Source organism: Notothenia coriiceps, unplaced genomic scaffold (assembly GCF_000735185.1).
Source record: "Notothenia coriiceps isolate Sejong01 unplaced genomic scaffold, NC01 NC01_scaffold00026422, whole genome shotgun sequence".
NCBI classification, from domain to species: Eukaryota; Metazoa; Chordata; class Actinopteri; order Perciformes; family Nototheniidae; genus Notothenia; species Notothenia coriiceps.
This window is the reverse complement of record NW_011359123.1, coordinates 179,781-191,576: the sequence shown is the minus strand read 5'-3', so window position 1 is coordinate 191,576 and position 11,796 is coordinate 179,781. Positions and strand designations below refer to the sequence as shown.

At 40.5% G+C, this 11,796-nt stretch overlaps 1 protein-coding gene across 1 annotated transcript; it reads left to right on the top strand.

The window, feature by feature from the left end:
* The first annotated feature begins 2,808 nt into the window (after window positions 1-2,808).
* Window positions 2,809-10,386, top strand: ythdf2 (YTH N6-methyladenosine RNA binding protein F2). Its single transcript, XM_010784541.1, has 5 exons — window positions 2,809-3,218; window positions 4,414-4,493; window positions 5,373-7,064; window positions 8,610-8,684; window positions 9,009-10,386. Exons 1-5 carry the CDS (start codon window positions 3,170-3,172, stop codon window positions 9,030-9,032), a joined length of 1,920 nt encoding a protein of 639 aa, XP_010782843.1. The 5' UTR covers window positions 2,809-3,169; the 3' UTR covers window positions 9,033-10,386.
* The last annotated feature ends 1,410 nt before the right edge of the window (window positions 10,387-11,796 follow it).

The window sequence follows — 11,796 nt, the reverse complement described above, 5'->3', positions numbered from 1 at the left end:
TTTATCCAAAGCGACTTACATGCATTCAGTACCGTGGACAACCCCCACAGGAGTAATTTAGGGTGAAGTGTCTTGACACAACGACATGCTGAATGCAGTGGGACTCGAACTCGCTATCCCCTGATTTGAAGTCCAGCACACTACCCACTGAGCCACAGCCTCCCTAATAATACAGTTGATCTTTCTTTCCCTCATTTCAGATCCCTCTCTGCAGTCAGAAGCTATGATTTACTTACCGGTGACATCATGGAGACCACAGCTATTTTTATTGGTCGGTAAATGGCCAGCTCTTCTCCGTGCTACGCCACCTGTCCAATCCGCACCAGTCAACAAGCCCCTGGGAAAGAAAGTCAAGCACCCAAAAATGATTGAGAGTTGAAAGGCGGAATATGATACATGCATACCATGCTACTGTTCTATGCATGTTGCACAGGTCAAATGTCTTTTCACTGCTACTGGGTTCCTATCCCTACTTGCTTGCATTATTCAAACGTGAGTACAGTCCACTTTTTCCTAATTAAACTCATACACAGCTATCTGGTTTTCAGTGTGTGTGTGTGTGTGTGTGTGTGTGTGTGTGTGTGTGTGTGTGTGTGTGTGTGTGTGTGTGTGTGTGTGTGTGTGTGTGTGTGTGTGTGTGTGTGTGTGTGGGTGTGTGTGTGTGTGTTTGTATGTGTGTTTGTGTGTATGTGTGTGTGTGTCTAAAGGTGGGGTTATTCCTAGCCGTGTGCCGTATGTTCTGAGGTGCAATTTAGTCACATGCCATTTGACCAACCCTTGGCCCTGAAAAATGATAAGTACAGTGGGGAGGGGGTCATCACCTAACCCCACTGCCCTGCATGATGTCAACTTTAGCACTAAAACAGATAATAAGACATATATGAAATCACAGTGTTCATTCAGGGTTAAATCCAAATAATTTAAATGTCAGTTGGAAAAAGAAGCTATTAAGAAAAACTAGCATTACAAAGGTCTTTAGATCCAAATCAAATTAGACTTGGAGAGTCTAATGTATTCTTTTGTTATTTTATATCTGAAGGGTTTTTGAATTAGCAGGTATGGGATTAGGGCATTTATAAGTTATGCTTAAGTAACTGAGACAGTATCATATGGAGACACTTCTAATTAGTGCCAGCGTTGCCTTAGCTCAGATAGACACCAACAAAAGGACTTCATAAATGAATACTCTGTAAACTAAAATATAACACCCATGAAAGGATCTGCTGATAAAATGTATTTTTTCAGTGTGGTTCATAATAAGGGGAATAAAGGACAAGTTGCAGCTCACAGAATCTACTCTTAACCTTAATTGCCTTAACAAAACCACAAATCAAAGACAGTGACTAGTAGTCCACCTTGTGGCAGCGGTATGAATGGCAAGTAAGGATTTATTGTAAAGAGCTCCTGAGGACAAGAAATATGTTCTGTGAAACAACGCTAGAGGACGCTAAAGGGTTGGAATAAGAAAAGAAAATAGCAAGAAGCTTTGCTGTCTTCCACAACTTTATTGAATGGGAAATATACCTTAAATGGTTATCAAGATGTTTGTTATACCCTCAGTGAATAATAAGGTTGGTACATTTTTATTTTTGTAAAAGTTAACTGTTTATCTAAAAAATGAAAGTTTGTCCAGAACAAGTTAACAAGTCAATACATTCAACTAGTAACTATAGTCTTACCAACAATCGAAATAATTAAACTCTTGTATGAACAGCATTTCCTCAAGATAAGTAGACATTATTTATGTCACAAGAAATTACATCAAAACAAAACAAAAAATAAAGAGCATAAAAGTATATTATTTCCAGCTCATAAAATGCGAGAAAACTGGATAATAGCTATTGCATCATAGTTTATTTCTTTTTATAAATGTATTTTTCCGTCCGATAAATTAGGGTTTATCCTAATCCCAATCAGGGTCCGAAACTCGATCTGGACAACTGCAGGTCTGTTTGAGAAAGCTAAATTAATCAAAAGTCCATCAGAAACCTTTTTATAGTAAAATAACTTTATAGTTTTTAATATTCTAATATGCTAAGCTCCCATATCGTATTACATTTAAGCATGAGGAGAAGTTTGTGTGGGAGTTGTATGACGTAGGCTATTTAATTATGTATTTTTTATTATTGAAATATTACTATTATTATTTGTAACTATTCTGAACTCATGACCTATATTATGTTTCTCTGAGGGTATATGGTAAACCGTTTAATATTATTAGACACACTGTCTCTAGTGAAACTCAATTTTCTGACGAATATAATTGATAAAATAACATTCCATAATCATGTTTAAAATGTGTTAAGTTTATCAATTAATAATTGTTTATTCAAGCATGTATTAGACTGTATTTGTATACTTAAATTGCCTATGTTATGCTATTTTTGTGCACACTCCATGTTAATAATATCCTACGTCTATATTTTGTTAGCTTTAATCGGCCCTCCATATTTGACAGACAGTCTTCTGATGTCTCATTATGTATATATTTAACTTTAAAGTTCTGCTTTTATTTTCTATTTTGTGAGGTTTCTTATTGTATGTTTGTTTATTTTTCTACCATTTTTATTAAAAAAAATATGCGCAATGCCACTGTTTTAACATGCTGCTGTGACGAAAACATTTCCCAATTTGGGATCAATAAAGTATTAGTATATCTTATCTTTATTTTTATGTGACAGGTAGTGAGATAAACCTGGCTCCTCCGCGCCATTGGGGGGCGCTTGTCTGCTGTAAATAAATGCCATCGTTGGTTGACGAGGGCGGCCCAGCCATGTTGAGGAGTCTGTCAAGCAAACTGCAGCCCGCCATTGTGTAGAAACCAGGCTCAATAGAGAGATTGGGGCGCTTGGGTGAAACTCTTTAATATCTAGACCAATTCCGCACCCTGTCGCTTTATTTAGGAGTAAATACAATTACGCAGGCTCCGGGGGGGAAAGACATGTCAGCCAGCAGCCTTTTTGAACAGGTAAAGAGAGGAATTTTCTGAACATTTACGAGGGCCATATTTCTCAGCATCGCGACGGCTAGCTCGGATAGCTTAGCTCAGAGGCAGCGGCTGTGGCTCAGTAGTTCAGTAGGCCTGACCACCTGCTAAAGGAACTGACTGCTGAAAATATATCTCTTCATCTATTTTTCCCCTTCCTCTCTTCTCATAAATCAAACCTTCATGAATCACCTGGACCCAATCCAGAGACCGAAAGGCCAAGCTAATAAAGGTAAGGACAGATATTGTCTAACATTATGGCTCTGAGGCTGAGTGAATGCGGATCTTTTTACGTGCGGTGCGCTTTGAAAATCTTACGTGCGCGGATGCGATAGCTTGTCTCCTAGCTGCTTTGGAAATAGGCCTGCCTGATTAAGTTAGTACTATTTTTGACTATAGGTTTTAAAGGAGTGTTTTTAGGCCCTTTTTAATCGCTATACGTGAGCGTTCTAACATCCCTGAAATGGCTGTTGTAGGGTTAGCATTAGCTATCTCTTGACAAGCTAACTTTAAATGGCAACATGATACACATCAGCATCCTTTTCCTGGTTGAACTTGCAACGCATTTTATGGCACTGACAGATGCGAGCATAAACGCTTATTGCTCAGTATCTCTTTATATTGTTTCCTGTCAAACATGTTTGCAGTGTTAAGCTACAGGTGCCTTCCTTTCACACTGGCTACTCGGCTAATGTTAGCAAAGTCCGTCATGTTGAAAGGACTCTTGGCGCTCGTTAACATGGAGACGCTGCGCACTGCATGCAGCTAACACACAGCTAGCATGCTTACGATAGCACGTAGCGAAGTAAACCCAAATGACACGTCTTCCGAGCTGGGTTTCGTGTGTCCTAATGGGCCTAACTTTCCCGTTACAATGTTGTTAATATTGTGGTGTAATTTAGTATGTATTTAATAATCTCTTAGGGTTATGATTAACATGTTCCCAAGGTTTGAAATGCTGTGAGTCCCATGTCACCCAACACAGCATCACCAGCCCTCCGAAACTTGTGAAAACAAACCACAGAACACGTGTCCACCTGCTAAATAAGCATCAAATCTGCTTTTAAACAGATCAATAAGGCCATACCCTATCGTAATTATCAATGTGTCTGTTTTATGAGAATCCAAATGTTGTGTTATATTGGTAGTATGAAACCAGTGCCAAGTGTTTTCACTTCTTAACCGTGAGTGATTCATATATGCAGGACTATTAAGTGTAATCTGGAGTTTAGTATCTGACTTATTATCAAGCCAATCTAAGTGGTGTTTCGTGTGTTGCTAATCAATAATTGCAAGGAGTGGTTGTGTTATGTAACAAGTAGTGAGGATTTGAATGTGAAATGGGCAGATAAGATCTCTCACCACTCACATTTCTTGATCACACAAACCTGTATCCTCTGTTTACATCAGTGTTGTTTTCTTTTCAGTGCAAAACGGAGCTGTGACCCAAAAGGATACTTTGAATGACGATGAGTTTGAGCCTTACCTGAATACTCAGGCCAGACAGGTAATTATTTATGGACCGATGTATGACAACAGGTGCTTGCTTCTCAGTTAACCCACTGTCATTATCGGAGAGTACCATCAAAATGAGTGTTAAAGCAGGAAATCGTTTTTTATTATCTCTCTGTATAATCACAGTGGAACTCATGGATTAAAATAAACTGGTCAAACTAGACTAGAAGAGTTTTGATTAGTTTATAGCCTGAATCAGAATTGCCTTCACGGGCCAAGTAGGTGTACACATTCAAGGAAATTGGCTCAGTGGTTTGCATTAGTTTGTATGCATACAAATCTTTCGTAAACGAAGCTGTGCAAAGGTTAAAAAAAATAGACGGGGCATTTATGTACACGTGTAAAATGTTGTAAAAGCTGTATTAGTAGTTAACAGTAATAACAGGCTTATCTTTAATACCTTAAAATGTACCGCATAAATGATTGCTACTTTTGCTTATCAATATTTCAGTTGACAGAAGACCGACTTTCTGAAGTGGTCTGTAGAGGAAAAAGAATGAAGCCTGTATATGCCTCCTATCAGATTAATGCAGTCCTTGTGTTAAAAAAGACTGTTACACTTTTTCTTTAATGTATTCTACATTGCTTTGCATGTACAGATCAGGTAGGCTGAAATGCGGAGGGATACCACGATAGCCTCATTGTTCTGTACTTATGAAAATAATATTCACATTCAATGCATTTGCTCATCCTTTATCTAACTTTTTCAAGTTATAAGAAAAATATGTAGACATATTAAACAGAAGATTATCTTAACAATAAATGTTGTTCAATAATATTCAATTATCAATTAAGTTAAGTATGTTTTGAAAAAGTACATTTTGTTATATTGTACTATTGGTCCCTAAAACAATTTTGTTTTTCCATTTAGAACAATGCCTATACGGCCATGTCGGACTCGTACATGCCCAGCTACTACAGCCCCTCCATAGGATTTTCCTACTCCTTAAATGAGGCAGCATGGTCCACAGGTGGGGACCCTCCAATGCCTTACCTGGCCTCCTATGGACAGTTGAGCAATGGGGAGCCCCATTACCTCCCGGACGCTATGTTTGGCCAGCCAGGCCCCCTGGGGAACAACCCTTTCCTGGGTCAGCACGGTTTCAACTTCTTCCCCAGTGGCATCGACTTCTCAGCATGGGGCAATAACAGCTCTCAGGGACAGTCGGGGACACCGCAGAGCTCTGGCTACAACAGCAACTATGCCTATGCTCCCAGCTCACTCGGGGGTGCCATGATCGATGGACAGTCCCCGTTTGCGCCTGCTGCCAATGAGCCGCTGAACAAGGCGCCTGGTATGAACAGCCTTGACCAGGGCATGGTGGGGCTTAAGATCGGTGGTGCGGCTCCTGGTGGTAATGGGGACATGGCCCCTAAGGTGGTTGGCTCTGTCTTACCTGGTGGGGGTCCCCTTGGCCCTGTATCATCTGTAGGACCTCCCAGCATGCCTCCTGTCTCAATTGCCCCTGCCAAGCCTGCCTCCTGGGCCGATATTGCCAGCAAGCCAGCCAAGCCTCAACCCAAGCTGAAAACCAAGGGTGGCATGGCTGGTGCCAATTTGCCTCCTCCGCCCATTAAACACAACATGGACATCGGCACTTGGGACAACAAGGGGAACATGCCTAAAGCTGCCACCCCTCAGCAGGTGCCACCTATTCCCAGCAATGGACAGCCACCCAATCAGGCTTCACCACAGCCTGGAGCTACTGCTGTAGGGAACCCTCAAATGCCCCTCAGCAATGGACAGATGGTACCTGCTGTTTCCCAGATGGGGCAGCATCAGCTTCCACCCACCGGACAACCAGGTATGGCTCAAATGGCCCAGCCCCCTCTCTCCCAGGGTCCTCCTCCAAACCAACAACAGCAACCTTCTCAACCTACTCGTTGGGTCCCTCCACGGAACCTAGCCAATAGGTTTGGGGATGGCAGTGGGGGTGGTACAGGCCAATCCCCTCCCACTTCATCTGGTGTGGGTGTGGTTCCTGGGGTTCCTTCCGAGCCTCACCCAGTCTTAGAAAAGTTGCGCATGGTCAACAGTTATAATCCCAAGGACTTTGACTGGAATCCCAAGGCGGGCAGGGTGTTTATCATCAAGAGCTACTCCGAGGACGACATCCACCGATCCATCAAGTACAACATCTGGTGCAGCACGGAGCATGGCAACAAGAGGCTTGATGCAGCGTACCGCTCAATGGGTGGCAAAGGGCCGCTGTATCTTCTGTTCAGTGTCAATGGGAGTGGTCACTTCTGTGGCGTAGCAGAGATGCGCTCGCCCGTGGACTATAACACGTCTGCTGGCGTGTGGTCACAGGACAAGTGGAAGGGTCGTTTTGATGTGCGCTGGGTCTTTGTTAAGGACGTTCCCAACAGTCAGCTGCGGCACATTCGGCTGGAGAACAACGAAAACAAGCCAGTGACCAACTCTCGAGACACACAGGAGGTACCACTGGACAAGGCCAGGCAGGTGCTTAAGATCATCGCTGGATATAAACACACCACTTCCATCTTCGATGACTTTTCTCACTACGAGAAGCGTCAGGAGGAGGAAGAGTGTGTGAAAAAGGTAACACAGTTACTGTTGAATACAGTGAATGATAACACTGATGAAAGAGTGCTTTGCTTTAAGTTGAAAATGGTGCTGTATATGAAGCTGGTTTGGATGTGTGCGTGTGTGCATGTACAACCTTTCCTTATGTATTACAAAGAAATCCAGAAAGAATTAACAGCTGGATTGATCTTTGCCAGAATTCATTGGGATTATACACAGTGGGATATTTTTGTTTTTGCTTCAGTTTTACTGTGGTGTTATGTGTTTTACCTGTTACATTGCTTTTGATTTAAAAGAGAACAACAATGAGTGAACACTAGAAAATGATTTATAGTATACTCACTGATTATAATTCTATCCATTCAGTTTATTACATGAGAACATATCTGAAAATGATATTTAGTGGATAGTGTTATGGTTTAGTTCTCCCTTTTTTATACTCTTATCAGGATTATCTGTTGTGTCAACGCATAGCCAGTTCTGCAGCTTTCTGAATATGTGACATGTATTTTGGTATCGGGGGGGAAATCTGTTGATTAGATTTTGTGTTGAACTGCGACCATCAACATGGTGAACACAAAAAGAAGAGTAAATATATGTATAGCATCTAATATAATGTAGGTATACTTGTATGCATTTCTTATTGTAAAAAGTTCATGTTTTCTGCGGCTTTGGGTTCCTGCACAGCTGTATAATGTTTTCCATTCTGTTTACTTGATGGGGACACATTTAAGGGCAACGTATGTCAAGGCAACATAATATTAGCTTGCCTTGTTTGACACAACTGCTCATTACCTTAATAACCTTTATTTGTTTACTTGCTATTACATTTTTTATGATGTAGATGTAGAAAGCTTTATCTTCCAGTGTGTTTGAAGTGTATTGCTTAAAGGCAACTCCTCAAAATGTATTATACAGAAGCTTCAGAACAAATTAATTTTAAAATATTCAGTTCAAATTCCATATTCTGTTAGGAAGACTGACTTATCTGCTCGCTCAATGGCGAGCAAGACATCTGTAAACGAATGAATGTAGAAACTACAGTTGACATTATTATTATTATTGTGCATCTCTATTCAGGTCTATTCAAGAAATGTGAGAAATTGTGGCTATCGGAGGCATGTGCATGTTTTCCAAAACGAGTGACTTGTATGTCTTAAGCACTGTTATATTATCAACACCCAGAACCTTAAGTGACCGGATATTTGACGGCATAGTGCAATAGCTCTCTTAGTGTTTGCAATTTCAAAGAAACTCCTAACTCATTTAACTTCAAGTTAAATATATGTTTAGTTGCTTCAGTTTAATGTTAAAAGGTATACAGTTTAAGGTTTGGCGTGAGACAGACATGTCTGTAGGCAGAGTGTATCTCTATCATCTATAATTCTAGCTTTTCATCATGATAAATGCAAAGCCTCCAGATTTGTATCAAAACCTTCTGATGTTCCAGAGAGTTTGATAGTAATCTTTCTGGTAACATTTGAGGCCAAGATCTGATTTTAAGTAAAGTGACATGTGTGTTTCAGTTATGCTCAGTTTTCACTCCTCTGTGTGTGACAGGTGGAGGTCCAAGGCACTGAGCCATATCCCAGCAACCCCAGCAACCCCAGCAACAGGAGTCATTACAGGCTGCAGGTAACTTTTCTCATCTGTCACGTTATGTATAAGTATATCATTGTTATTTAGCATCTTGATGGACACTGCTTGAAATCTTCTCAAATGAAGTTGTTGGTGATGATTGTTGATCAGAATTTCACCTCTATGTCTTACTATATTTTCATTAAAAGTTGGGCAGCTATTGCAAAAAGTCTTTTAATGATGAACAAATAAAGTGCTAAGAGTGGCACATCTGGCTTCATCAAAGAATGAACTTGTAGGCATCCTGGACGAATGTGGTATGAAAATACAAATATTTGTAATATTGTTTGTAACTTGTCGTATTTTTATTTGTGTTTTTAGGAGCGCCAAGGACGAGTGAAGTAACAGTTGGTGCTCTGGTGCAAAAGACTGCAATGGCCCCCCCTAAAGCCCTGTCTACCCCATTACATCATCACATCCAGATCTCTAAGAAATTCTAATAGGGGTGAAGAATTAACCGAGGACAAAAAAACTAAATGAAGACTTTCTTGATTTCTTTTGACTTTAAAGACTTACTTCGAACTTGTAGTAAAAGAAAAGGAAACGATTATTCATAGGACTACAACTTAATGCATAGCATCCTTAGGTGAAATCTTTTTTTGCCCCACCCCATTCCACTACATATGCTTTTCCCTTGTATGCTGCTTTCTCCTTTTAAAATGAAAGGATCATCCTCTGTTTTTATGGTCCAAGAGCAAGTCTGTAATTCTCAACAACAAACACACAAATCCAATAGAAATGTGTAGTGTTGGCTTATAATAGTGTCCCAAAGTCCAGAATGGGAAGTTTGTCTCATTTTCTTTGTAACAACCCCACGCTCACGCTCCTTTCTTCTGAGAATGCTCACTTCTTCAACCAGGACCGTGTGGAGTTTCCTCTTCAGTGGATTTTCATCGTAGAGGGGTGTCAACTACGCCCGCTCCAAAATCTTGTTTCGTACATGCTTGCCATGTTTTTGTTTGAGAGGTCTGCAAATTTTCACAATGGCCCTCCTATTTTCTTTTTGCATGTGTTGGATGGAGTGTGTGGGGAAGGTAGAGTATGGAGGATCTGGAGAGGAAAAAGAGGGAATGGGGGTCAATAGTTTGAAAGCAGAAGAAATGTTAAGTTGATGAGCATTGCTCAGTGTATGATTTTATGGTCTAAAAGAATTGGAGCCCTCTGTTAACAGTCTTCATTGGACTTTATTTACCCTCGATTTCATTCTCTTGGACAATTTGATTCATCGTTGCTATGGGCTGCTTTCTTTTTTTGTTTTCTCTCCTTCCTCTGTTTTCTAAAGACAGTGATGCGAGTGGCCTTGCCCCCACTCTTTCTATTAATCAGTTCCAAAGTAATAAATGTGGTATATTCAGCAGAACTGGTGTGCATTCCCCTTGTTTGACTGTGTAAAGCAATTTTCATTCATTTCTTTTCCCACATGGGTATATGAATGTTTCTCTGCCTACCTTAATACTCGGCCCGTCCACTCCCCATCCTGACTTCTATTTCTACCTGCATTTCTTGCCTCTGTTTTCCAAACCCACCCCTTTCCTCCTCACACTCCCATTTCTGACTGCTCAGCCACCCATGCATACTATAATATCACGTCAGCTTCCACCATTTTCAGAATGTCATTGTTGGTGAGTAAAAAAATCGCAAAGGTCCTCTTTCAGAACTACTGGCTTTTATTTGTGGCATAATAAAGATGCTCCACAAAGTGGTGTGTGGGTTTTCCTCATTACATAGATTGTTTTTCTTCAGTCACATGAATGGGCTATTATACCTGTCTACCTGTGTTGTATGCCCTGAACATAAACCCGTTTTGATGTCCTGAACAAGTAAATCTGTTTTACCATGCTGTACTTAATTTGTTTTGTAGTACTACACCACCTCATGAATTAAGTTGTGTGCATAGGGAACTATGCTATTTATATATCCGGGCTATAGTAAATTCCGAAAGTTGTCATAATGTGCTGCAAGGGGGAAAAGTGTAAATGGTTATATTATACGATATTGTATACCTGTCTGTTCTTATTATACATCCATGGCGTGTGTGTGGGCTGCAATCCGCCATTTTCTTTCCTCTTCGGTGAAGTTGTACTGTTCACAACAGCCACAAGAGGGAGACAGCATCATTTACTGCGGTGATTTTCTGTCCTGTCGAGAGGACTTCAGCCGGGGTACCATCACCAGGCCTTCGGTAGGCTACACACGGCAAATAAGTATGTTTTAGTATCTATTTATTGTTTTTTCCCCTCTAAAGCTGCCTCTTATCGACACTAGAAATGTAATCAAATATGTCTTAGTACAAAAGTGATAAGCTGGGTATTTTTAACTTGTTACTTTGTTATTGATTGATTGGTCGATGTGGCATTTTAGTGCAGACCCTTATGAAACTCCATGGAGGAAATGTAATTAATTTCGGATTTACTTAACCATAACATTGACCCCATATCTAAACGTGTAAACCTACAACCAACCTTCTTAAAGTTGAAAGGACCTTACTATCGACGATTCTCATTTAAAGCTGTGTGGTGTTAGGAGTGTTTACATTGTTTGCGAGCATTACAGATTATAATACAGGCTATAAACTGTATAAAAATCCTATCCATGATATGAATCTAGACTAAAAGTTAAAGATGTAGGAAATAAATGCGCAAGGCTCTAGATGCATTATCAACATTTTGAATAATTCGAGAATCTGCTATAAAACATAGACTACAAATATTGCACTATCCCAAAATGGTGTCTGCCTTTTACCTCTGTAGCTATTCTGCGTTCTTATTATACATCCATGATTCTGCCCGGTGAGCCTACTATGTAAAGCTAGTGGAACAAGGCCTTTATAACCAAAGGCAGCATGTAACAACGATGACCTTAATATATTTTTGCTCGACGGAGTATAACAAAGAAAGTCCTTTATGAAAAGCAATTATTTTGCTGGTGATGTTCTGAGGGTAAAACGAGCCAGCATCACTCAGCTTTTTTTTGTAGCTGAAGCGCAGGTCTGGAAGACGTGTGTGTGTGTGTGTGTGTGTGTGTGTGTGTGTGTGTGTGTGTGTGTGTGTGTGTGTGTGTGTGTGTGTGGGGGGGGGGGTCGACGGCACGTGTCGTGTCTGCGTTGAGG

Excerpts from the sequence above, each read along its gene's own strand:
- ythdf2 (XM_010784541.1), top strand. The coding sequence starts at position 3,170 with ATGAATCACCTGGACCCAATCCAGAGACCGAAAGGCCAAGCTAATAAA. Across the intron at positions 4,494-5,372 it reads TGAATACTCAGGCCAGACAG|AACAATGCCTATACGGCCAT; the intron begins GTAATTATTTAT and ends TTTTCCATTTAG. Across the intron at positions 8,685-9,008 it reads GGAGTCATTACAGGCTGCAG|GAGCGCCAAGGACGAGTGAA; the intron begins GTAACTTTTCTC and ends TTGTGTTTTTAG.